General features: G+C 41.0%; 1 protein-coding gene and 1 pseudogene across 1 annotated transcript; one reads left to right on the top strand and one right to left on the bottom strand.

Moving 5' to 3' along the window:
* Positions 1-1,292: 1,292 nt before the first annotated feature.
* LOC140487692 (immunoglobulin lambda-1 light chain-like) lies at positions 1,293-5,810 on the bottom strand. The gene is made up of 3 exons (XM_072586962.1): positions 5,711-5,810; positions 5,207-5,551; positions 1,293-1,824 (listed from the first exon to the last, which is right to left on the bottom strand). The coding sequence occupies exons 1-3, from the start codon at positions 5,754-5,756 to the stop codon at positions 1,496-1,498; spliced, it is 720 nt and encodes a 239-aa protein (XP_072443063.1). The 5' UTR covers positions 5,757-5,810; the 3' UTR covers positions 1,293-1,495.
* A 16,008-nt stretch (positions 5,811-21,818) lies between these two features.
* LOC140487647 (immunoglobulin lambda-1 light chain-like) overlaps positions 21,819-27,058 on the top strand; it is a 30,918-nt pseudogene continuing 25,678 nt past the window's right edge.

The following is a 27,058-nucleotide window of genomic DNA, read 5'->3' as shown; positions in this document are numbered from 1 at the left end:
TCCAATGACTAAAACAAGATTCCTGATCTTCCAGAGGCCTTCCAAGGTTAATGGATAAAACAGTCCATGTTCACCGCTGGAAATGTGATTTCAATTTGATATGTTCGATTTAAAGTTTTGTTTTTGACACAATAACATGAGATGCATCTTTCAAATGGGTCATTTTAATGGCAGCTTTTGTTGCACTTTCTTTTGTCTTTTTTTATTTCTTTTATCAACACAGAGATCACAAATGTTAACATTTCTGTCAGTGTAGTCTAACCATGATTCTAAACAAGTTGAGCGGAACTTTCTTGCAGTTGAATGTCATCCCTTTAAGAAAGTCTGTGTATGGGCACTACATTGGGTTAAAATGTTACTTCATGCTTTAACCAATACTGGGTATCAAAAAGAGGCAAGATCATGCCAGTGGGGTTGATAATGAATTGCTTGGGGTCAACACTCCGAAAGGTGATGATGTTGGTTTGCTGACACTGGTGGAAACTTCAACACGCTTGGAAAACTCACTTTGTCTTTAACTTGAAACTGTAATGTACTTAAAATATCCTTTTCTGCCCCACCTCAATCATTTCTTTAATTAGCAAGGCAATCAAACATTTTGCGATTGGAGAGTGTAAAGAAATGACCGACATTATATAGCGCAGTTCACAGCTTTGGGACGTGGCCAGGTTTCACCATAAATAAAATACTTTTTTGACTGTGGTCTCTACTCCATATTGTATCTCCATTCATTGCCTGTTAATCTATCTAGCTCAGTCTTAGAGCATTCAGTGATCTAGCCTAACAGTATTCTCTGGAGAAGAGAATTCCAAAGAATCTGAGAGAAAAACCAATCCTCCTTTTGGACTTAAGTAGATGACCTCGTATTTTTGCACCCTGTCTCCTTCGTCAGGTCCCCCTCAAAATAGCACCTCACCACGTCTGTTAACTTTTCTTATTGTGTTGCCTACCTCCTTCCTGACCGACGTTTTAAAAAAAAATCCAGAAGTCAATGTTTAAATATTTGATTTTTTTCTCTGTATTTTTCATAACTGTCTGGCAGACGGATTCCCTCGCAGGAAGGGGAAAAGGATACGCAGGAAAATATCACAAATCCACAAAACTCCTGCTAATCCATAAACTAATAAGAAAGTAGCATCTATTGCAGGTACACACTGGAGTCAGGCGGTATCTGCCTGTCAATCTCATTTTCTGACACGTTCACTGTGAATCCTTTATGGTGAATTTGGCCTTCGTGTTGCAAGACATAAAATATTTTGCGTACTCATAATATTTTATTATTTAATCGGTTCTAAGAATAAGAAGTTAAAACAGTACACGCAAATGCAATGGCATTATTTTGCTTAAAGATATGAAGATCAAGCACCCTTACTTTTCAAAAAGTGATCAACATTTTAAAATTGGATGGGATTCAAATTAAGAAACAGGGGCAAATTATTTTTAACAGGTAATACAGAAAATACATTTTTAACAATAAAGCATTTTAACATCTTCATCAGATGCAGCTTGATTTCCTGATGCTTTGCTCAAGTGTGGAGCTGAGGGTCTGGTGTTGCACTCCGCAGGAGTAAAGCTCGTGTGAGGTCCACTCAGAAGCTGACAAGGTGAGGTAACTGCTTACACTGTATGTCTGGTCAGAGTCCTGTAGGGTTGAGCTCGTCTGGATGCCGGTCTGCCTGACTTTGCCGTCCACACTCCACACCAGCGTCACCGACTCCGGGTAGAAATGACTGACCATACACACCAGCGTCGCCTCGTTGGCTCCTGCAATCTGCTGTTCTGACGGGGGGAGGAGCAACACTGTGGGCTTGTTTGGCTGACGTCCTAGAAGCGAAAGGCCAAACACTGCTTGTGAGTTCACTTACTCATCTGAATTATAAACTGTGTCAAACACTTGCATTTAAACACCGAATATATCTGATTCTGAGCTGTAGAGACCTGTACTTGCCATGGGTTTATATTTCTGAGAAATTTTATTTGGATACAAATAACAAGAGCACGTTCAAGAACATGTACGAAGCCGAATTTCCTTAAACTGCACATGGAAAGCGAAACCTTCTGCCACTCAAAGTCTTGCTGGAGAAGACCGGAGAGTCTGAACATTGCTGATGTGACGCAGATACATTTAATTCGGTTTTTTAAAAAAAGTCTCTGATCATTTTGAGGAACTAGCTCTCAAAAATCAATGTATATATCGGCAAGGAGGAGTGGTTCTCTGTGAAATAATAAAGTCTGACGCTGGGATGCTGCATGTTGAGATCACTGCAGCTTCAAACGCTGTGGTCCAGTAAGATTGTGGTCATGACATTCGACGAAGAGGTGAGAGGAGCCTCTTTCATAATCAGGCCAAAATCATCAATACTGCCCTTGATTGGGGTGGTTGGGGTAGTTGTGGTACGGTGGCAATATCTCCTATCTTAGACTAGGGGACTCAGTTTCTCGTCCCATTCACACTCTGCTTGCCGGCAATCAGGGCAATAAAAAAATGCACAAAGTCTTTTCTATTCCCAGACAAAAACCGAAATTGCTCCGAAAAATCAGGTCTGGCAGAACTGAGGAAGGGTCACTGGAACATTAATTCTGCATTCTTTCCAAAGGTGCGCCACATTTGGAATCCCCAATACTCACCATCTGACTATTTCCTCATGAGCATCCCTTATGTATGAGTTTGGACAATTTCAAGCAGAAAATAGGTCTATATCACATGCATGTTATTTCACACCTGACTGCCTTATGACAGAAACTGGCATCGGTGTAAAATTGCTTAGCCATAGCTCTGTGGACCGACTTCCACTGACATCAAGCAAAGATAACTTTCGCCAAATTATAAATTTGACACGCTCTCAGCCCAATCAGTCTGAACTGATGTGCAGCTTAACATTTGTGATATTTATTTCGACTCCAACCTACTTCATTTAAGTATTTTATAGATGTACTTTTGTCGCGTGTGCTGATATCTGAGATTGTTAGTCATTTTTGAGGATGTGATATGATCACGAGTCAATTCTGAATTCGAGGAACTTGGCTTCGGATATCCAAGCGTGTCGAGAATGAAATAAGGTAAAATGTGACAAGTTACATTAGAGCTCTGGGATGCAGTGTCCCGATGTCTGAGCCCGTGTTCAAATCCTACCTACTTCCAGCATCCATAAAAACACTTCGATGCAAAAATGTCTGTTACAGATTGCATCAATTCAATTTTTTAAAATCAAATACCACTGAACCCTATGAATATGGAGTGCTCCTTCATGAGGACTGTTCAATTGCTTTAATTGAATCGCCCAGTTGAATTTTATTTACATCTATGAAAACCTCTGAATATTCAACCACTAGCAATTTCTGAACAAAGTTGGGTGGAATTATCTGGAGGGGATCATCAGTTGTGTATGGTTATTCCTTTCTCTAGGAGGCTCCCGAGTAAGTCACTGAACATCTTTATATTCTTATGGTAACCTTAGCAGGAAATGTTTTTAAATTGTTTGTGTTAACTCTAAAACTGAGGATGAGTTTTTCGCTATTAATATTTCCTAGCGTAATGTCTTCGACACAGTAAATCTTAAACTACATTATCCAATTTATCTTGTTTTGATCAATAAAAAAACGTTACCAGGATTACCGTTTCTGAATGGTTTCCCTTCATGTTCCTCAAGGTTTGAGCAGAGATCAGCTGAAGGCGAGTATTTTACACACTCATGGATTTGGTGTTGGTGTGGGAGGTGTGACATGAGGAAATTTGGAATGTAATATGTTGGTTGGCTTCTCGATTGGTTCCCGTCAACATGAGCTTTTCCCGGACTGATCTCCAGTTGTCAATGGATTCCCCCCACCCCACCCCATCCCACTCCCCAGGTAGCAGCAGGAGGGCAGACTTGGCTCCTATTCGGCATGGTAATTCCTTTTTTAAAAAACTGCAGGCGAGCAGACCCCTAAGTCTATATGCCCAAGGCAAGTTTAGGCGGATCCTATGAAGCTTTGTGGGGATCGCTTCAAGATGTAGCTCTCCAACTGCCTCACAGCTCTCCTTGGAGGCTGCTCCCATTCCCCTGCTCCTCGCTGATGCTGACTGATGGGAAATCCATGGGCGCTGGAGTGTGGGCTAAACGAGAGGCCACTTTGCATAACGAGTACGCGGTGCAGCCAGGCGGGCTCGTGACCCTGCAAAACTAACCGAATCAGTGGTCTTTCAGTCACTGAATGATCCGGGCGGCCGTTTGGTATAGTTGAGGACTGGAAGAGGCTTGGAACACGACTGAAAGATCAGTTCACACTGGGTTAAGGAAGACTCGCAGTTTCAACGTGAAAACGAATTTCAGTTTCCAAACACCACCGCAGTTCAGACTACGGTATTTGGATTTAAACGGTCACATGTTTTTGATTATTGGAGAACATGCTGGGATTCCAAAAAGAAGCTTCAGTTGGTTTTAAAAACATGTGACCTGTTAAATATATCACATACAATCCAACCTAATGTTGAAATTTCAGCCATAGATCGACTTCTGTACTACCACTGGCTCTTAAAATCAATTCATAACAGTTTTAATCTGAGGGACAGCATGGGGCTGTTTAGCTAAAGTGACCGATCTGAATGTTGTTTAGGATTACCTTCCCATTTGCTGGTGCTAAAACAATAGCTCGCCTCCGTCTTCCATGCACACACTGTACATCTCATTCACTACAAGCAATAAATTTGGTTTGTAACAGTGCAGGTCAACCCATAATCACTGAATATGGAAAAAGAGCAGTGATGGAAAAAGGGCCCATTCTGAGAGCATTGTGTCCTCCAGGGCAGAGCTACCAAAGGGAAACAGGTATACAGAGAATGCAGGTAAAAACATTCAACATTGAGTAACATATACATAGGGGTCGATTAGTTCAGTTGCTGGACGGGTGGTTAGCGCAGGTTCAATTTTTGAACCGATTGAGGTTACCATGAAGGTCCCACCTTTTCAACCTCTCCCCTCACCTGATGCCTCTCAGGTTAAACCAGCACGACCTGTCTCTCTCTCTCTCTCTCTAATATGTGAGCCGTCCTCTGGGAGTGTCAATTTTTTTTTATTACATAGAATTGGTTTGTTTGATTTAACAACTGGCAAAGCAGATTCAGTTTCAGAGGAACAACTTTGTAGGAAATTGACTAAAGAAACATTGCATTTAAATTAGGGATCCGAACAAGTAATTTGATTTCGAGGCATAAAGAGGCACTTACTCAGAATATTCAGCTTGGTTCCGCTCCCGAAGTACCCGATGCTGCTTTCGTCATATGAGTAACAGTAATAATCGCCAGCGTCCTCCGGCTGCACGTTAGTGATGGTCAAATATCCGACGTTGGTTGATTCTTCTTCCAGGCCAGTAAATCTCTCCGAGATATCCTCACCTCTGTTATCGGTCCCATACAGAATAAATCTTGGGGCTCTGTCTCGTTTCTGGTGGTACCAAGAAACATAGCTTTCCGAAAGGTCGATTCCGTGGATAGTACAGGTCAGGCGGACAGTTTCTCCAGGTGTTGTGGACTCGGAAGCTGGTTGGACCAAGCGGACCTCCGCGCTTGTACCTGTAAAACGGATAAAACATTTCATGATTAAAATTCAAACGATAAACATGAACGACGACATTGTGTTCAGATCAAATCAGACTCTGGATTAGGAGTTTGCTTTAATTTTCAAAATGTTCTTAATGCTAAAGAAATTGCAAATATTTCGTCGACACTTACAGGTCAGACCAATTATAAGCAACAGCAGATCAAGAGTAACGGCCATTGTGATGGCACGATGAAGCAGGAGTATTCGGATCAGTGAATGTAACGGTTTATATCAAAGTCTTGAACAACTTGAATGGCAACGTCTGATTAAATAGGCAAATATATTGTCCTCCCGACATTGTCGATTGGCCAACCGAGCAGCATCCATGTTCTTGTAACCAATTGCGTCAGTCACAACAGGAAATACACGCGAAGGAATTCAACTTGTGCACTCTCCCTCCTCCTCAATCAGATAATTCCCTTACATTTTCGCTTCGACTTTAACTAAAATTCAAAGACTAAAATATTTCAATGCTCATATTTAGTAAAACCTCACATTTGATCAATGGTTATATTTTAAATCAATTACCTCATATAATTTACATTTGCATTAGGGTCATGTATTTAACAATTTCGTCATTTGAATCAATAAAGTTGATTACTAATTTAAAACTAAATATATCAGCGTTAGTACTGTTTATTCTGTGCTTAGAATATGCGGTGGGGCACCAAGCGCTATTTTAAACTTGCGGAAAATGCAAAAGTGCCGCAAATATCATTTATAGGTAAATTTATAATCTTCTAACTCTTTGTTTATTTTTTAATCAGTCAGTGCAACTCGCTCAGGGCTCCTCTGTGGAATGGCCGATGGATTGAATTCACTCATCTGAAATATCCAAGATTTTTAAAAAATCGTTAGCTTTCTCCATTCCCCCCTTGCTGTTATATTGTTTGAATGCTCTTTTAATTCATACATTTCCAGCAAAAAATGTGTTGCAATATTTCCTGGCTTCCAGGCATTGATATTGGTACAAAGGTTAATCCTTTCACGAACTGACCTCGGATCTCGGTGTCATGGGGTAGCATTCACAAGATATTGCTCATCAACACAGATGTTTCGCTGATGGAATGGAAGAATGTATATTTGATGTTTACAATAGGACACCGTTGTGGAAATGGAGCCACTGCAAATTCATTTATGACGAATTTCTAAATGTTGTAAATCGAATGTTGACAAAAGATCCATCGTTTGAGTTGAACAAATTGTCGAGTGATTCTGCTTTAAGGTGTAGTGCTTGGGACTTGGGTTTTCTATGCATTCACATTAGCATGGAATAAATTTGGAATTTAAAGGGCGCAGCATTAATATCTTTGTAAAGTATGAGTATTTGTGAGGGGTTCATGTTTTGCTTGCAGTCCTATGTTAGATGTTGTCTCTGTAACCATTTATAGAACGGGGAATCCCCAAACAAGAACTACTCAGAGTTAACCAAGGCTGTCTACATTGCTTAACTACAGAATAAGCAAATATCGAAGATATATTTAGTGTTTCTACATATACACGCTGTGACATTGAAGCAGGATATTTTACGTGCATAATGCATGATAACATACATTTCTAACATTACTTCTTGCACCTTCTATTGTGAAATAAAATTACACTCAATCATGACTTTTTTGCCATTCATGGTTGAAGCCAATATTGCTTCCATTACATGTGTGTTCAATGATAATGCAATGACTCACAAAATAGCGGCTATATTTCAGCTTTCTCCATTTTCCCTCTCGCTGTTATATTGCTTGAGTGCTCCTTTAATTCACCCACCACTCCCAGCCAAATTTTGTTGTGTAATTAATCTTTGCTGCATTCATTGAATGGCCAGACCTCATCAGACAAATGAGCCGACCAGATGACAGAAAGTAATCTACCCATATTTCCACGCAGTTTGTATTCTAAACAGGTCTGATCGTGGGCAAATTACTTTCATGATAGATGTGGCTGATCACATTGGGTTAAACAGTATAACAAAAGCAAAATGCTGCCGATCCAAAATACAAACAGAAACTGCCGTGGAACCTCAGCACGTCTAGTGGCGTCTCTTGAGGAATAACCAGTTAATGTTTCAATTTCAACGTGTCTCTTCATCAAACGATTTTTTAAAGTTCTGAACAGTCCAATGAGACAGGAAACATTAACTCTGTTTCTCTGCACAGGTGCTGCCAGACCTGCTGAGCTTTTCCAACATTGTGTTTTAAATTTCTGTCAGGAGAGGTGTTTATAAAGCAGATGGGTAAACTTCCTACACCAGCGAATGGTTTGATGTCAACTTAAGCCAGACTTTGACTTAGGCAATACTGCCTTAACAATGTGATAAAACTCATGAAATACAATACATATAGCATATACTTTAGACCCCAAAGATTATCATTCTGATAGCTTTTTTTTGTTGCACTATTATTTCAGAATTCTCAAGTTACTTTTTTTGTCACCATTTCGAATTCTCTCCACTCCTTATTTTTAAAAGTTGTGGGTCTCAATCTGTTTGAATCCTCAGGCATTCTGAAGGCGGCAATCCCATTATTTTGCTGTGTGTTAACTAGTTTGTCCTGTTTGAACCATGTAGAACTAGAGGATTGTAAAGGGACTCCGGTAGAACCGTTTATTCATTGCAAAGAAACCCGAAACTGAACGCCAAATTATCAACGTCAATTCATGAGTAGCGGCATCTCTCGACTGGATTGTTCACCAAATGCTGTCAGTCTTTCCCTTTTTGAGGCGAACAAACCCGGCTTTGGAAATTTATCGAGCAATTAGAGTCTCCAATCACTAGACCAATTCTCAATACTCTTTTCTAAATCAGGTCCAGTGGTTCAACAACCACTTCAGTATGTGAATCAGAATTGAACACAATATGACAGTTGCGGCCCGACGAGTGCTTTATGAAGTTATACCATACGCTCCTTAGTTTTATAATTTTAAGACTCTTTACAAAGATTAGGACCTTGATCAATTTTTAAATGCTTTCTCAGTCTGTCCCACCACTTTCAACGAATTGTACACATCTACACCCAGGCTCCTGATCGTGTGAAAATATATTTTTTACACTTTTTTTCATTACTTTCCCACCTCATTTTCCGAACCAAGTCCATAGCTGCATGCCTTTCTGAATTAAATTGTTTGTCCCTGTGCCCACTCGTTCCATACCATTTTCACTATTCACAATAATTTCATGGTTTGCATCTTCAGCACATTTTGGAATTAACGCTGTACACCCAAGCCTAGGACGTTGATTTTTGTTTTAAAAAAAGTTATTTAGACCGCAAATTGTCCTCAAACCGAGTGACTTGCCAGGCCTGTTCAGAGTCAATCTCGTTGCCATGGTCTGGAGTTATGTGCAGGCCTGATCAGGTATAAACTGTAGATTTTCTTCCCAGAAGTACATAAGTGAACCCAGTGGTTTCTTACAACGTCTTTATAGTTTAATGACCATTGTTTACAGTGTCAGCTTTACTCTGAAAATGTATTTTTTCATCTAAATTTCACGCTGCCACAGTGAGATATGAATTCATAATCCCACAATATGAGCAGGGTCATTGGACCTGATATGTTGATTCTGTTTTCTCTCTACTTATGCTGCCAGACCTGCTGAGTTTCCACAGCATTTTGTTGTTTCTACCCACAGCATTAGCCTGGGCCCATGAATTACTCAGCAAGTGATTTTACCATTAGTTATTGTCTCCACTCAAAATAACATCAATAAACAATCATTATACACACCTCTCTTTCTATTTTTTCAGACACACGTATTGTATTTTCTTTCATCTTATCATCTCTCTTTTCACAACATATGTCAGTCTTTGGGTTCCTGCAAAGATATCCAAACGCTCCTTGTTACTATGGTGTTAAGGTTCCACATGTCTATTCCCTTAAGAATGAATTGACTTCCAACAAGGAATTAAATCAAATTTTCAGATAACATGTACATTTCTATCATGAGGAATAGCTACAGGAGTAGGCTATGGATTCCATGAACGTGCTGGACCATTCAGTTGATCTTGGCGGATTTGACATTCCTTAAGTCCACTTTCCTGCATTTCCCCCAGCCCTTGATTCACCTCCACATCTATCTATGTCAGGCTTATATATAAGGATTTACCCTCACAGCTCTCCACAGCAAGTAGTTCCTAAGTATCACAACCCTCTGAGAGAAGAAATTCTTCCCCATATGATCTTAAATTGTCTCCCCTTTATTCTGAAATTATGTCCTCTGGCCTTAGACTCTCCCATAAAGGGAAGCATTCTCTCAGAATTTACCCTGTCAAGGTCCTTAAGAGTCCAATCAGGGATTTGCTCATAAGAGAATCCTTCCATACAGGTATCAAGCTGGTGACAAGAACAGAAATAGCAGGAAAAACTCAGCAAGTTTGGCAGCATCTGTGGAGAGACAGCAGAGTTAATGTTTTGGGTCCAATGACCCTTCTTCATCCAAGTGAACCTTGTCTGAACTGTCTCCAGTGAAATTACATATTTCCTTAACTAAGGGGACCAAAACCTCACATAGTACTCTCACCACCATATCATACAATCGCAGTAAGATTCCCTGACCCTCATATTCCAACTTCCTCGAAATAAGGGCAAGCTTTCCGTTTGCCTTCCTGATTACCTGCTGTACTTGTGTACTAGCTTTTTGTGATACAGGTACTCCCAAGTCCTTTGTGTTGCAGCTTTCTGCAGGTCACCATTTAATTAATGCTTTATACTTTTGTTTCTCCTTCAAAATGAACAGTGTCACCTCTTCCTACATTATATTCCAATTACTTAAACTATCAATATCTCTCTGTGAACTGTTTGCATCCACCTAGCAACTTGCCTTTCGACCTGTTTTTGAATTGTCTGCAAATGTTGCTATAATACATTTGCTTCCTTCCTCCAAGTCATTAATATGCATTGTAACAGTTGTGGTCTTAGCATTGGGAGTTGTGGAAATATATTGGTTACAGGTTGCCAACCTGAAAAAGAATTTTTCATCTCACTTGGTTTCCTATAGTTATGGACCAGACGAAACCCCCTCAACATATATTATAAGATAGCCTATACCTTAACTTGTCCTTAATATGGGGGCGGCACAGTGGCTCAGTGGTTAGCACTGCTGCCTCACAGCACCAGAGCCCTAGGTTCGATCCACACCTCGGGTGGTTGCCTGTGTGGAGTTTGCACATCTTCTCCCCACCCCGTGTCTGCGTGGGTTTTCTCTAGGTGCTCTGGTTTCCTCCCACAGATGTGCAGGTCAGGTGAATTAGCCATGCTTAAGTGTCCATAGTGTTAGGTGCATTATTTAGAGGGAAATGGGTTTGGGTGGATTACACTTCAGAGGGTCGGTGTGGACTGGTTGGGCTGAAGAGCCTGCTTCCACATTGTAGGGAATCTAATCTAAATGCAAGTTGCAGGCACCGCAATCAGATGCAATTCAATTGATCAACCTACCAGTCTTGACAAAAAAATTTTTTTTGTTCATTGGCTTAACTGGAACTTAATCGAAATGCTTAACAGAATTATATATATGTATATAAACTGTCCATAATTAAATATTCCAATATTGCATCATCTCATAAACACACACTTGGCAAATGTAAATTCAGTAAAATTGATGTCCTTGCATACAACTCTCTAGTCCGGGAGGTAAAAGCAACCATCAGGAGAAAACTCTGAGAGTGAGTAGCAGGGAGAGATGTGCTGCAGCTTCGAAACCCATTTTCAAGATCCCAGCAAAACAAAAGCAAATCTTGGTAGTCTGGGAGCTTGACCCGTCAATTTCAGACTGCTTTTACTGTTGCAATTAAATAAGAAGAAAACTCAAGGCCTCATAAAGTTCAGTTAAAAAAAAGGTTTTGGTACGTAAAAGCCAAGTAAGATTTACACAAAGAGGCGTGAGCATAGTTGAGACATTCACATTTGTTTAAAGAGGAAGAAGGCCATGGTGAAAGAGAGGATAATTCTGGCATGTGCTTGGGAATCAATAAGTCTGAACAGGCAGACTGTCATAAGGCTTGATATTTCACTGGACCACTTGTGATACTTCCAAGGATACTGAGGGATGTGAGACTGGAAGTTAATGAAACTTTGGTTATTTCAGTCTTTCTTGGTGTTCAATAGCTGAAGAATCGGAAATGTTCAAAAAAGTTGGAAAAATATACACAGTAGGGAATCTCCTAGGAACAATAATTAGGGATGAATTTAATTGTCACTTGTGCAAATGTGATTAAATAAGGATAATCCTGGCTCAGACATTCACAAAGGCCAACTTCCCATCTATAGAATCCATTTTCCAGGCCCTCTGTCAAGGAATGGCTGCCAGCATTCTTAAAGATCCATCTCACCCTGGCAATGTTTTTCTACAGCCTCTACCATCGGGGAGAAGGTACAGAAGCCTGAACACACGCACCAGCCAATTTTGTAACAGTTTCTACCCTACTTTTGTTACAAACTCTTAACATTCACCTTTACCTGTTTATTTTTTGTTTTTGCTGCTGTTTACCTATTATTTACTTATCTATGCTGCTTAACTCTGTGATCTGCCTGTATTGCTCGCAGGACAAAGCTTTTCACCGTGTCTCAGTACACGTGACAATAAATTCAAATTAATTCAATTCAATTAATCTATATAGATTTGTTAACAGCATATTGTGTTTAACTGAAATGTTGGATTATTTTTTGAAGAGGCAACAGAAAGGTGTTTTCATTTTTAAAAATGCACGATAAGGGTTTCACTGGCTCGGCCAGCGTCTATTGTCCACTGTTAATTGCCCAGATGGCAGTTAAGAGGAAACCATATTGCTATGGGTCTGGATGCATACGTAAGTCAGGCCATGTAATTAATGAACCAAGTGGGCTTTTTCTGAGAATCAATAATGGATTCATAGTCAACATTAAACTCGTTATTCTAGATTTTTATTGAATTCAAACTCAACCAGTTGCCATGGCAAATTTGAACTGAGATCCCCAGAGCAATGCCTGAGTATTACCACTCAGCCATCACCTTCCCTAAAGGCGATGTAGATAGTGCTGTTAATGTGGCGTACATGAACTTCAAAAAAAAACTTTTGATACAGTGGCACACAACAGACTCTTCAGCAAGGTTAGAGCTCATGGAAAAATCAAGACAGCAGCATTACGTATACAAAATTGGTTGAGTGATCGGTTAACACATGGATTTGGGATTGGACTAAGGTTTGTAGTGAAGTTCACCAGATGTCAATATTTGGACCTTGTCCCTTCCTGACGATATTAATGACCTCGGTATTGATATGCAGGGTGTATTTCAATGTTTGAGAATAATACAAAATATGAAAGATTTGTGAATTGTTAAAAATACACAATTCTACGTGTTGGAGACATATTTCATCATGACAATGTTGACAGCAGAGATCACAGCACAGTCCTTGTGGAGATGAAGTCCCATTATGATGAATACACATCATGTTGTGAGGTATTACCATGATATCAAACTCGAGTTATTTAGAATAGGGCTTTCAGCTCAAAGCTGGATAATAAAGTAATGTTATGAAGAAACTCCACTAGCTGAATTATATTCCACGCGAATATGTGACCTCATGGCCCTGCAAATATATATATTTACCAATATCATCAAACCAGGGTACCAGCACTGTTCAAGTTAGGTGAAGCATCAAATGATGAAGCATCTAAAAATAATGCATTGTGATTCTTCAAGACGACATGATGTTGCATGTCAAACAGTGCATAGGTCATGTTAAATGCAGGGATAAGCAATCTTACAGCCAGTAGATCAAATCACAGCTCTGAAGCTTGTTATACCTAGTCATAAACAGCTCTGGAGATTGTTGAGGGCAAGAGTGGGCTTTCAAATATTTCAACATGCATGATGCTGATTTGAATGGTCAGGGGAGTATGTTTTTGCAATCACTTTCAACCGGAGGCTTCAAGTGATTGATCCAACTCAGACTTTCCTTCTGAACTTCTTGGAATTATAAACCGTTGGCTTCAGACAATTTGAATCACTACAGATAACATCAAGAAATGCTGAGTATAATGAATACAATCCCAAGAAAATTTTGGTTGCAGTTCCAAGGAATGAAGTCCAAGAATTAGTGTTTCCTATTTAAAATGTCCCACTGTAGCTGCAACACTGACCTCTGTTAGACAAAACACAATATTATCGAGGTATGCAGGGCAATTCCAATTCAGCCCATTTCATCCTATCATTTCAGTGATGGAAACTGTCACCGATAGTGCTATCAGTTGTTGCGCATTATTATAGAATCCCTACAATGTGAAAACAGGCCCTTTGGCCCATCAAGTCCACACCAACCCTCTGAAGAGTATTCCACTCAAACCCATTTTTCTACAATTACCCCTGACCAATGCACCTAACCTTCCAATCTTTGAACGCTACGGGCAATTTAGCACGGCCAATTCACCTAACCTTCCAATCTTTGAACTGTGGGAGGAAACCGGAGACACAGGGAGAATGTGCAAACTTCACACAGAGAGCCGCCCTAGACTGGATTCGAACCTGGGTTCCCTGGTGCTGTGAGTCACCAGTGAATATGAGTACAACACTGGCATTGACCTGACTATGTGGAGTATTGTCCTGTCCACAAGAAGGAAGGACAATTCCAATTTAGTCAATTACAAACCCATCAGTCTGCCTTCAATCAGCAAAGTGATGGAAGGTGCCTTCAATAATGCTATCAAGTGACACACACACAGCTATAGCCTACTCACTGATCGTCAGTTTAGATTCTGCAAAGTCCACTCAGCTCCTGACCTCATTGAAGTCAAAATCTAATCATGGATAAAAGATCTGAAGTCAAAAAAGTTTATGAAAATTCCTACCCTTGGGAGGTTAGAGCTGAGAATTCTAAGGCAAAGAGCCCTTATCCTCAATATCAAAGTGTGCCCACTATGTAGAAGTCAGAACATAGGGAGTGTTTTGAACTGTGATGAAATGGACATCGGGTGACCATTCTGCCAAACATCTATGCTCTGTCCATAAAAATGACCCTGAATTTCGATTTATTGTGTGACTGCTTGCTGACACCAGGTGATGAATTCTGCAGGGAATAATAACTGTGTGCTAACATAAATAATCCACAAAAAAGGATCCCTTGATGCATGTCTATTAATGAATGATGTGACGATATTATGGCTTTAAGAGAGAGGTAATTTATAGTATCTTTTGTTGTGTTTTAAGTACAGCGTATGAATAAAGTGTATTTTGCTTCAAGATGGTCGTTTGACCCATCCAGTCGTATTCAGAATACAAAACCTGACATCTGCCTTTAAAATAAAAAGAAAGTGGAATCTAGGCTTTCTTTTTGAGGGGCTTTGGTCCAGCCCATTATACTAATAACTGCCCGAAGACTAGATGTAAGAATTACTCACATAGAATCAGAGTCATGCAGCACGAAAGCAGACCCTTCAGTCTAACTCGTCCATGCCAATCAACTTTCCCAAACTAAAGTAGTTCCACATGCCTGCTTTCGGCCCATATGCCTCTAAACATTTCCTATTCATGTACCTATTCAAATGGAATTTAAATGTTATAACTGTACCAACATCCATCAATTTCTCTGGCACTTCATTTCACTCATGGGCCACACTCTTTGTGAAAACATTGCCCCTCAGGTCCCTTTTAAATCTTCTGCCCTTCATCTTAAAATATGTACCCTAGTTTTGAACTCACCCATCCCCTAAGGAAAAAGAATCCTTTGGTATTCGCCTTATAAATGCTGTCATGATTTTATAAATCTCTATAAAGTCACCCCTCTTCCCCATACGCTGCTGTGAGCAAAGATCCAGTTTGTCCTTAAAACACAAACCCTCCAGTCCTGACAATATCCTGGGACATCTTTGAAATCTCTCCACTTTAGTAATACCTTTCCTATAGCAGGCTGGTCAGATCTACAACTGTAACTTCACAAACACCCGAGATAACCTCAGCATGATAAACCAAATCCTTTAATCAATGGTCTGAGCAATGAAGGCAAGCATGCCTTTGTAAACATCTTGTCTACTTGTGATGTAACCTGTTTGCTTGACCAAAATGCAATACGTCATAGTTATTAAAATTAAGCTCTATTTACCACCCCTCAGCCCATTGGCCCAATTGATCAAAGTTTCTTTGTAATCTTAAATAATATTTTCCAATGTCCACTATATCACCAATTTTGGTGTCATCGAAAAACGTACTAGCTGCACCTCCTAAATTCTCATCCAAATCATTTATATAAATTACAAACAAAAGTGGACCCAGCACCGATCCCTATGGAACACCACTGGACAAAGGCCTGCAGTCCAGAAAACAAGCCTCCATTGGCACTCTCTGTCTCCTACTATTAAGCCAATTTTGTATCCAATTGGCAAGCTCTCCCTGAAATCCATGTGACCTAACTCTTCTAATTAGTCCACCATGTGGAACTTTGACAATGCCTTTACTAAAGTTCATGTAGACAATGTCTACCTGCGTGCCTTCATCAGTTTTTTTTTGGTTATGTCCTCAAAAAACTAATTGAAATTTGTGAGACATGATTTCCCATGCATGAAACCATGTGGATTATCGCTAATCAGTCCTTTACTCTCCAAAAGCATGAAAATCCTCTCTCTCAGAGTCTTCTCAAACAACTTACCATCACTGATGTTAAATTTCCGTTTGCATCTCCTCAGATGGATGGCAACCTTGAACACACCTTGAAAATAGTGATGGAAAAGGATAGACCAGATCTAAAAGTTGAAGTTCTAAATTGGAGAAAGGCCAATTTTGACGGTATTAGGCAAGAACTTTCAAAAGCTGATTGGAGGCAGATGTTCGCAGGTAAATGGATGGCTGGAAAATGGGATGCCTTCAGAAATGGGATAACAAGAATCCAGAGAAAGTATATTCCTGTCAGGGTGAAAGGGAAGGCTGGTAACTATAGGGAATGCTGGATGACTAAAGAAATTAAGGGTTTGGTTAGGAAGAAAAAGGAAGCATATGTCAGGTACAGACAGGATAGAATGAGTGAATCCTTAGAAGAGTATAAAGAAAGTAGGAGTATACTTAAGATGGAAATCAGGACGGCAAAACGGGGACATATGATAGCTTTGGCAAATAGAATTAAGGAGAATCCAAAGGGGTTTTACAAATATATTAAGGACAAAAGGGTAACTAGGGAGAGAATAGGGCCCCTCAAAGATCAGCAAGACGGCCTTTGAGTGAAGCCACAGAAAATGGGGGAGATACTAAATGAATATTTTGCATCAGTATTTACTGTGGAAAAGAATATGGAAGATATAGACTGTAGAGAAATAGATGGTGACATCTTGCAAAATGTTCAGATTACAGAGGAGGAAGTGCTGGATGTCTTGAAATGGTTAAAGGTGGATAAATCCCCAGGACCTGATCAGGTATACCTGAGATCTCTGTGGGAAGCTAGAGAAGTGATTGCTGGGCCTCTTGCTGAGATATTTGTATCATCGATAGTCACAGGTGCGGTGCGGGAAGACTGGAGGTTGGCAAACGTGGTGGCACTGTTTAAGAAGGGTGGTAAGGACAAGCCATGGAACTATAGACCAGTGAGCCTGACCTCGGTGGTGGGCAAGTTGTTGGAGGGAATCCTGAGGGACAGGATATACAGGTATTTTGAAAGGCAAGGACTGATTCGGGATAGTCAACATGGCTTTGTGCGTGGGAAATTTTGTCTCACAAACTTGATTGAGTTTTTTGATGAAGTAACAAAGAAGATTGTTATGGGCAGAGCAGTAGATGTGATCTATATGGACTTCAGTAAGGCATTCGACAAGGTTCCCCATGGGAGACTGATTAGCAAGGTTAGATCTCATGGAATACAGGGAGAACTAGCCATTTGGATACAGAACTGGTTCAAAGGTAGAAGACAAAGGATGGTTGTAGAGGGTTGTTTTTCAGACTGGAGGCCTATGGCCAGTGGAGTGCCACTAGGATTGGTGCTGGGTCCTCTACTTTTTTTCATTTATATAAATGATTTGGATGCGAGCATAAGAGGTACAGTTAGTAAGTTTGCAGATGACACCAAAATTGGAGGTGTAGTGGACAGCGAAGAGGAATACCTCAGATTGCAACAGGATCTTGACCAGATGGGCCAATGGGCTGAGAAGTGGCAGATGGAGTTTAATTCAGATAAATGTGAGGTGCTGCATTTTGGGAAAGCAAATCTTAGCAGGACTTATACACTTAATGGTAAGGTCCTAGGGAGTGTTACTGAACAAAGAGACCTTGGAGTGCAGGTTCATAGCTCCTTGAAAGTGGAGTCGCAGGTTGATAGGATAGTGAAGGCGGCGTTTGGTATGCTTTCCTTTATTGGTCAGAGTATTGAGTACAGGAGTTGGGAGGTCATGTTGCAGCTGTACAGGACATTGGTTAGGCCACTGCTGGAATATTGCATGCAATTCTGTTCTCCTTCCTATCGGAAGTAAGTTGTGAAACTTGAAAGGGTTCAGAAAAGATTTACAAAGATGTTGCTAGGGTTGGAGGATCTGAGCTACAGAGAGAGGCTGAAAAGGCCTGGACTGTTTTCCCTGGAGCGTCGGAGGCGGAGGGGTGACCTTATAGAGGTTTACAAAATCATGAGTGTCATGGATAGGGTAAATAGGCAAAGTCTTTTCCCTGGGGTTGGGGAGTCCAGAATTAGAGGGCATAGGTTTAGGGTGAGAGGGGAAAGGTATTAAAAGGACCTAAGGGGCAACTTTTTCACGCAGAGGGTGGTATGTGTATGGAATGAGCTGCCAGAGGATGTGGTGGAGGCTGGTACAATTGCAACATTTAAGAGGCATTTGGATGGGGATATGAATAGGAAGGGTTTGGAGGGATATGGGCCCGGTGCTGGCAGGTGGGACTAGATTGGGTTGGGATATCTGGTCGGCCTGGACGGGTTGGACCGAAGGGTCTGTTTCCATGCTGTACGTCTCTATGACTTTTTGACTCTAATACACGCCTTTTTTTGGAAAATTTGCTGGTATCTAAACATCTAATGAGCAGTTTCAAAGCCAAGCCAGGTAGCGTAATTAAAATATACTTGTTCTAAGGATTCTTGTGGAGCATTGGTAGCGTCCCTACTTCTGAGTCAGGAGGCCTGAGTTCAAGTCCCACCTGCTCCAGGGATGTTTAATGTCGTGTCTGAGCGTACCAATGAGAATTCATCAAAGCGGCGATTTCACCCTGTGTCATACATCAGTACACCACCAGATGGCAACGTTTCACCACATAGCTTGTTCCACAGCGAAATAAACGCCCTCTCAACAGAAATTTCTAATCGGAACGTTCCGCAGTTAAATAAAGCACATTTCAATCGAAATATTAACCACTAAAGACTTTTATCTTCAAATTAACCATAGTTATTCGCACAAGATCTTAGATGCTTAATTCTTTTATAATGCTTGTTCCATTTGCTTATTTGTCTTGTAAATTAGTATAGAGATAATCTACAGCCTTCGGTGACATCAAAGATCCTCCATTTTGTCTGCCACGCTGTTTTAGTCTTATGACCGTGCCCTAATCGGACGGAAGGAGGTCAGCAGCGAATGCAGCCTCGGCCCACCTGCGCCTCTGCCCTCTCTCGCCTGCTCCCGTGTTTTCTCCGTGACCAGCTACGCCGCACATATAGTTCCCAGTGTTCCTGTTCTCTTCGTGTTCCCATTCTTTCCAGATTTGCTGTCTATGTTTTGCTCTCTCCTGCTCCATCTCACCGATATTAGTAGTTGAATATTTGTCTTTAAAAACATGACTAAAACAATCTTAGCACGGAGTACTCTGAGCATGAGACAACGCCACAGCCCAGACCAAAGGTAATTCTCGGAAAGAGGAAGCGAAGCGTATAGAAGGAGGAAAAATAAGGAGCGAGTATTTGTCTACGATCGCAAATACACTGGCTAACAGATGGTGAAGGAACATTCTGTGATAAGTTTGAAAGTATGATAGCCAAATACCTGAACGTGGGAAATGGGAGGAAATGGATGAAGGGAAAAGTTGGGTCTCTAACTGGATAGTTCTTTGACAGAACTGATACGTTAGAACTGCTGCCTCACAGCGCCAAAGACCCGCGTTCACTTCCCGCCAGAGACCCGCGTTCACTGTGTGGAGTTTGCACGTCCTCCCCGTGTCTGCGTGGTGCTCCGGTTTCCTCCCACAGTCCAAAGATGTGCAGGTCAGGTGAATTGGCCATGCTAAAATTGCCCGGAGTGTTAGGTCAGGGGTAAATGTGGGGGTCTGGGAGGGTTGCGCTTCGGCGGGGCGGTGTGGACTTGTTGGGCCGAAGGGCCTGTTTCCACACTGTAAGTAATCTAATCTAATCTAAAAAAAAGTAGGGCAAATTGGGCTCCCTCTGTCCAACATCGTTGCGTAATCAAATGTCCCTAGGAGAAAATATCATTTTTCAACGATGGTCGTACGGCTCAGTATCACGTCTCTGCAATGATAATGGTTAATCTGGCACTTTCAGAGGACACAGTAATTCAGAAGTTAACTCTCAGCAATCATCTGACTGTTGCTGACGAATTGTTTCCAGAAGAGTAGACCGGTTAGCGTGTTATTTCAGCATTAGTCAGAAAGGGAGACATTTGGCATTCCATTAACACTTGGTCAACACAATGGGAGCTCCCAAAAGTGTACGCTTTCTAAGCTTCTGAGACAGCCAGGAGACCAAAAGGAACTGTCAGCATGTTTTACTTTACCCTCTGCAGCAATGGTTCAATAAAGTTATCACAGCACTTATTTTAAATTTTGATCTGTATCAGACAGAGTGCATTGCATCCTTTACTCAGAACTCCGAGAAGAACTGTGACAGACACTATCGGGGCGAGAGCTGGATCTCAACAGAGAATTGGAGGAAGGCAATCCAATGAAAGGACTGTTGCATTGAATCAGGCTATGAACAAGCACAACCTGCTATGCTAAAAATCATGATTAAAGAGCCTACACTCAGTCCCAAAAAGTGTTCTCTTCAGTGCACAAATGAGATGCACAAATTTGCTGTCCACAGAACATGCTTAAGACATGCCCATTGTGGTTATCATAGACTGAATATTTCACTCTTCTTCTCCATGCCTTTCAGTTTGACTATGGAAATGTTACTTCTTTCAATTGTTTGTTAACATCTATATTCGTGTGAATTGAGCATTGTGGGGTCATAAAATAATATGACTTAGAAACAGTCAATTCAAACTCCATCAATCCTATTCTGGACTCTATAGAAGAACCCAAATGGTCACACTTCCCCATCCTATCTCCCTTGCCCTGCAAGTCTCTGATTCTCTATGCAACGCTAAATTCTTTTGAAGGTATTGACTGTCTCCATTCCCACCCCTGCAGTGGCATGATCACTTGCAGATTAAAAAAACTCTTCAATCACATCTTCACTCTAGATCTTGCCGCAATATCTAAAGTTGTGTTTTCTACTTTTACAACCACCAATTAATGTCAGCAGTCTTCATTTGTCTACTTTATCTAAACTTGCCAGTATTCTGTACATTTTCCTGGGCAAATCCATCTCTTTGTTTTTGAACTTGATACTTCTATTTATGAAACCCAATCTTCCATCTGTTTGTCTGGGGATGGCCACCAAATGCCGGTATTGTCATCGATACCTACACCACAAAGCACAACAAGGAAAAAGCTTTAACGTGTCAGTACGCCCTTCTATATTTAAAAATCAATTCATCTAACCCCCCCCCCCCCCCCAACCTGGTTCCTTTGTCCCTGCACAATCTTTAGAACTGTGCCATTTGTACATGTTGCTTCTCCCTAACCACCCTGCCAAAACACTCAAACTCACGCTACCCTGTTTTGAATTCCATCTTCCATTTGTCCATTCATTCCCCAAGCTTGTATGTGTCCTGGCTGGTCTCAACCTCACTGTTTGCCGCTACTCCGATTTTCTTACCATCGACAACTTTGGACTCCTACCATGTATTCTAATACACACATGAATTCCATGTATCAATTGGTCCCAGCACTGATACCTCGGGATCAATATTCTTTTCTATCCTCCAGTATGAAAAGCTACAAGTTTCTGTTTTCTGTTTTTAAAGCATTTTTAATATTTAAGCCGGCAGTAACCCACCTATTCCATGAGCCTCAATGCTGTTATCCCGCCTTTTATGCTAATTTATTAAATGCCCTCTCTATATTTGAATAAACAACTATAAGAAACAATGTTGCAACGGTTTGTCCAATTTTACAAATGTCAAATATTACAAACACCGCTACAAGTTGGCTGCAATACTCTTTTCTTTGGAGAATGGTGTAAAATGAAGGCAAAACCCGGTCGAAGATTCGAGGAGATTTCGGTTTTCCGCTGTCATCATCTTGAAGCAAGCTCCGGCTGTTGCACGGAGATTATAAAGCTGTGCAGTTGGCGTTTTGAGAAACTCGTCAGACTACTCGGACAGACACTGTCCAAATTAAAGGTCAAGTTGACTTCATCGGTTCCCAAGCGGAATTCGCAGACGGTAATAATTTATTAAACCGCCAGGGGGCAGATCAGGGCCTTCTAAAGCACTTCGGCAGAGTTGGCAGTGCACAGCAATATCACAACCAATTTACGGCAGGGTTACTCTTTAACTCTAGACTAGCAAAAATCTTATAACCTTTCCATATTTTAATCATTGATTAATAACAAATTATCAAATCTATCAAGGGTTTGGCATTGTCATGAGACATGAACCTCTGACAGTGCGGTCTCAACCCATCCTAAATCCACTGGCTGATATTTCGTGGTTACTATCATAGGAACGTTTGTTTGTAAAAATAGAGAAATCGGAACGAACTCACATTAGTATAACGCCAACCACGACCTCAGGTAATCTGAGCACGCTTCACAGGTGAACGCGTGCATTCTTTTTTAAGGGAAGTCATTATGGCGACGGAGGAAACATGGAAGCTTTTGTTTCTCCCTTAGCAAGCTCCACAACACGGATGACCAGTTAAGCTATCTAAAGCGATTTTGAGTGAGGGAATGTCAGGTAGTTTGCATTACAGGCATTTGAGGCCTCCATCGTGGTATTATTTCACAATAGAGATGCAGTTAGTTTCAGGCAATGGTTTCTGTTTAGTTACCAGATGGGACACTGTGATCCCAACCACGTTCCCAAGCAGTGCATTGTGAATACGCTAGAACAGTCTTCTGACGGTTCACATAATGAACTGCAGTTAAGTGAGGAGGACTGGGGCTGCTTAGGAAAATCTCGTGGAGGCGAGCAAAGCAGCAAAATGGGTTATACAGAAATGCAACTATTAGACCAATTTGTAACACTGCCGTGAATCGAATAATTTTGACTTAAATATTGCAGGGTTTTCTATCAGTATTAGTTTATATCAAATTCCAATTTATTGTTTGCTACCTTTCTTTAAACTGTTGAAATTTTACCGCAGTTGCTTCTATTTCCTCTTCAGAATATGCATGTGTACCTCACTTTATAGAAAGTGGGAACACCCTCTCAGGTTATAACTTTTTAGCACCGTCAGCCGCAATGGTTGCACTGTGGATCCCAATGTGGCTTCGTTCAACTAAATTTCTCAAAGCTTTCTAGAGCGGAGTACAATTTTCAAATATTTGAAAAATGTGAAACATCGATTCCGATATACATGCTACTTAATAATCGGAACCCCTCTCTTGATTTCTCTTTTTCAGATCCGCGCGTCTCTTCGGTTTCCTTCCTTCCGTCTTCATCGGTTCAAATGACGGAAAAGAACATGGCGACCCTGGTGTATTTGGTGAGTAGTTTTAACCCGGGCGCAGCGGAGGTTGACTGTACGGTAGATGGCACTGTCACCCCACGCCCTCTCCAGCACCCTCCCCCCAAAGAATTAGAGTAGAATTTGACTGCATAATTCATGCCAGTTCAACATCATGGCATAAATTTGCTCCATTCATTTACCCCTCTATAGCTTCACAGTTGTGCCTCAGTCAGGTTGGCTTAATATGTTGGTTGCAGCTTTGGCACTGTAAATTACATACCCACCTTCATTGCCTGTGGTATTAGAGTTAACAGAAGTCTTCAGTCGAGACTTGTTGAAGCAAATTTCATATAACTGCATTTACCCTCCACTCTTACTAGAGGGAATGAAAGATTATCAGGACTCACTGACATCTGGGTGAGGATTCCAGGATTATAGTAACCACCTTAATAAGGTGTTCCCTCTTGAATTTGCTTCATCATACTTCCACAAGAGAATTCTATATCAGGAACTAGCCACAAGATGGAAACTGAATTAACCAGTTAAATGCATGTACACAAACGAAATGAAGACAATACATACAAAAGATTGCAAAAAAAACCCCAAGCTTGCATACTTGTTTTGTCCTAGTTACAGCGGGCATAGTTATGGACGTCTCAACAGGGTGTGACATGCGCCAGCGGACGTGTCTAATTCCACTGCATTCAGCGTAACTTGTGTTCTCATGTTTTCGTTGTTAAATTTTGTTCTTTCTGGTTGTCTCTTTGCACAAAGGCTAAAATAGTCTAGGAGCGCCTGAAATAATTGGAACACCATGAATTCAAAAACAAAAACAGAAATTGCTGGAAAAACTCAGCAGGTCGGCCAGCAACTGTGGAGAGAAATCAGAGTTAACGTTTCGGGCCTTCCTCAGAACTTTTACGGACCAGAATCGTTAGCTCTGGCTTCTCTCCACAGATACTGCCCGACCTGCTGAGTTTTCTCAGCGACTACTGTTTTTGTTTCTGATTTCCAGCATCCGCAGTTCTTTCGGATTTTTAATGTCGTGAATTCAAGTTCGTTTTAAGTAACCTCTAAACACAGAGTCTAAGTTGATCTGGATGTTAATTTAAATGACCCACACGGAAAAAAAATCTTTGAAATTCCTGGAAAAACTCAGTTCAGACAGTGGTCATGGTGATCGAAACCAAATTAATATTTCAGGTCGACGCCCTTTTATCATTATTTTGGAATGATCAACAATTTGATAGTTTCCACTGCTCCCAGACGCTTCATTCGTCTTCGGTGATGAACGACGTGGGAAGATTACAGAGGAGACAACAGGACAAACGATTTTGTAAAGTCTTACTACGAAAGTTCTGGTGTTAGTCTCACCGAAGATCCAGCTTTAAAGCTACGCAACACAGTTTGAGTTTCTGTGTGCTGTAACTTTCGAATCCCGCTTCTCTATGGCTACAAAAGGATGGCATTCATTGCATTATTTCTCGCTCAGTCACAAATTTTTGAAACGTACACTGTCAGCTCGTCCGCACAAATCGACTTCCGTCTCAATGGTGCCACCAAGAAACTTTCCTGTATTCCATTTAGTTTTCATTTAGCAACGGGCATTAAAATATCCGCACATGTTAAATATTAGAACTCAATAGATTATTGAGAAAAAAGATAATGGCACGCATGGGCTGAATTCCACACAAATGGCCACACAAGTGGTTTGCTAGGTGCAATATATAAAATACATGCAGCAGAAAAAAAAATCATTTTGTTCCGCTAATTTCAATCAGCAGGTCACGCGTGCATAGAAGGGGTGTAAAATAACTTTGGCAGATAAGGTTACGGAGAATCCAAAGAAATTCTACAAGTATAATAAGAGTAAAGAAAAATAGATGAGAACAGAATGGACGTTAACACAGCCTTTGACAAGGTCCCGCCTGCTAGATTGGTTAGTAAGGTTAGATCACATGAGAGCTAGCCAATTAGATACAGAATTGGCTTGAAGGTAGGAGACAGCGAGTGGTGGTTCAGGATTGTTGCTCAGACTGGAGTCCTGTGACCAGTGCTATGCCACAAGAATCATTTCTGGGTCCACTGCTGCTCATCATTATTTAAACGATTTGCATGTGAATATAGAGGCATAGTTAATAAATTTGCAGATGTCCTTAAAGTTATGGTAGAGTGGACAGTGCCGAAGATAATTTAAGAGTACAATGGGATCTTGACCAAATGATCCAAGGAATGACTGATGGAGTTTAATTTTGATTATTTTATGTTTTGGAAAGAGAAACCAATGCAAGACTTAAACAGTTAATGGCAGGGCCCCGGCAATGTTGTCAAGTAGAGAGACCCATGGATTCAGGTACATACTCTTTTAAAATGTATCATGTGTGGACATGGTGGTGAAGAAGGCGTTTGACACTCTTGTCTTCATCGCACTCCTGAATTGAGCTTTGAGGATGATAAAAATGCTTTGACGAATCAAGAGATACAGTAATCAGAAATAGCAAGTGAAGAGACAGGTCAGGCTGGAACACAACAGAGAGCAAGAAATGCCTGTTTGATTAAATTCCATTTATTTCAATGCAAGAGGGCTGACAGGTAATGCCGATGAACTCAGGGTGTGGATAGTTACGTGGGAGATTATAGCCATGACAGAAACATGGCTTGGGGAGGGACAGAACTGGCAGCCTAATGTGCCAGAGTACTAGTGCTTTTCGCAGGACAGAGGTGGTGGAAAGAGGGGAGGGGGAGATGAGTTTTTGATTAAGGCGGGTATCACAGCAATAGTCAGAGATGAAACAACTTAAGGATCATCCAGTGAGGCTTTGTGGGTGGAGCTAAGAAATAAGAGGGGGCTGGTGATATTATTGGGGTTGTATTATCGACCATGAAACAGCCAGCGGGAATTAGAGGAACAAATATGCAGGGAGGCTGGGCAGACTTGCAAGAGCAATAGGGCTGCCATTGTAGGTAATTTTAATTTTCCAAACATAGACTGGGACTGCCAGAGCGTTAAGGGCTTAGATGGGGTGGAATTTGTTAAGTGCATTCAGGAAGGTTTCCTCAAGCAGTACATGCAGGGTCCTACTCGGGAAGGGGCAAAACTCGACCTACGGATGATGGAGGTGACAGTGTGAGAGCACTTTAGGTACAGTAGCCATAGTTCAATTAATTTTAAATTAGTTATGAAAAGAGACAAAACTGGTCCACAATTTCAAGTTTTAAATTGGGACAAGGCAAATTTTGATGGAATTAGATAGGAGCTTGTAGCCGTTGATTGGTGTAGTTTGTTTGCAGGCAAAGGGACCTCTGGAAAATGGAAGAACTTTAAAACTAAGATAGCTAGAGTTCAAGGTCGATATGTTTCTGTGAGGATGAAGGCAGAGGTTGGCAGTAATAGGGAACCCTGGATGAGAAAGGATATTGAGGCTTTGACCAGAAAAAAGGAGGTGTAGTTGAGGTATAGGCAACTGGTATCACAGAATCCCTGGAGGTATGCAGGGAATGCAGGTGTTTACTGAAGACATAAATCATGAGGGCGAAAGGGGCATGAGATAGCCTGGACTGGGAAGATTATGGTGAATCCAACCAGGTATTTTAGTATATTAAAGAAAAAAAGAATCAGTAGAGACTGAAAAGGGTCCCTGAAGCACCAAATTGGACCAGTATATGTAGAATTTCAGGAGATGGACTAGGTTCCCAATGAGTGTTTCTTCTCTGTGTTTACAATGGAGAAAGACGTGAAGACTTGGGAACTTGAGAAAGTTAGGGGTGATATCTTGGGGGCAGTCTATATCACAGTAGAGGAAGTGCTGGA

Source organism: Chiloscyllium punctatum, chromosome 17, assembly GCF_047496795.1.
Source record: "Chiloscyllium punctatum isolate Juve2018m chromosome 17, sChiPun1.3, whole genome shotgun sequence".
NCBI lineage: Eukaryota > Metazoa > Chordata > Chondrichthyes > Orectolobiformes > Hemiscylliidae > Chiloscyllium > Chiloscyllium punctatum.
Note: the sequence above shows the minus strand (reverse complement) of the source record. Positions and strands in the feature narration are given on the sequence as shown.

Bases quoted from the DNA above. Each gene is read 5' to 3' on its own strand.
- LOC140487692 (XM_072586962.1), bottom strand. From the start codon at position 5,756: ATGGCCGTTACTCTTGATCTGCTGTTGCTTATAATTGGTCTGACCT. The intron at 5,552-5,710 runs GTAAGTGTCGAC...TCCGTTTTACAG, and splicing joins GCTTATAATTGGTCTGACCT to GTACAAGCGCGGAGGTCCGC. The intron at 1,825-5,206 runs GTAAGTGCCTCT...TTTCGCTTCTAG, and splicing joins AACCAAGCTGAATATTCTGA to GACGTCAGCCAAACAAGCCC.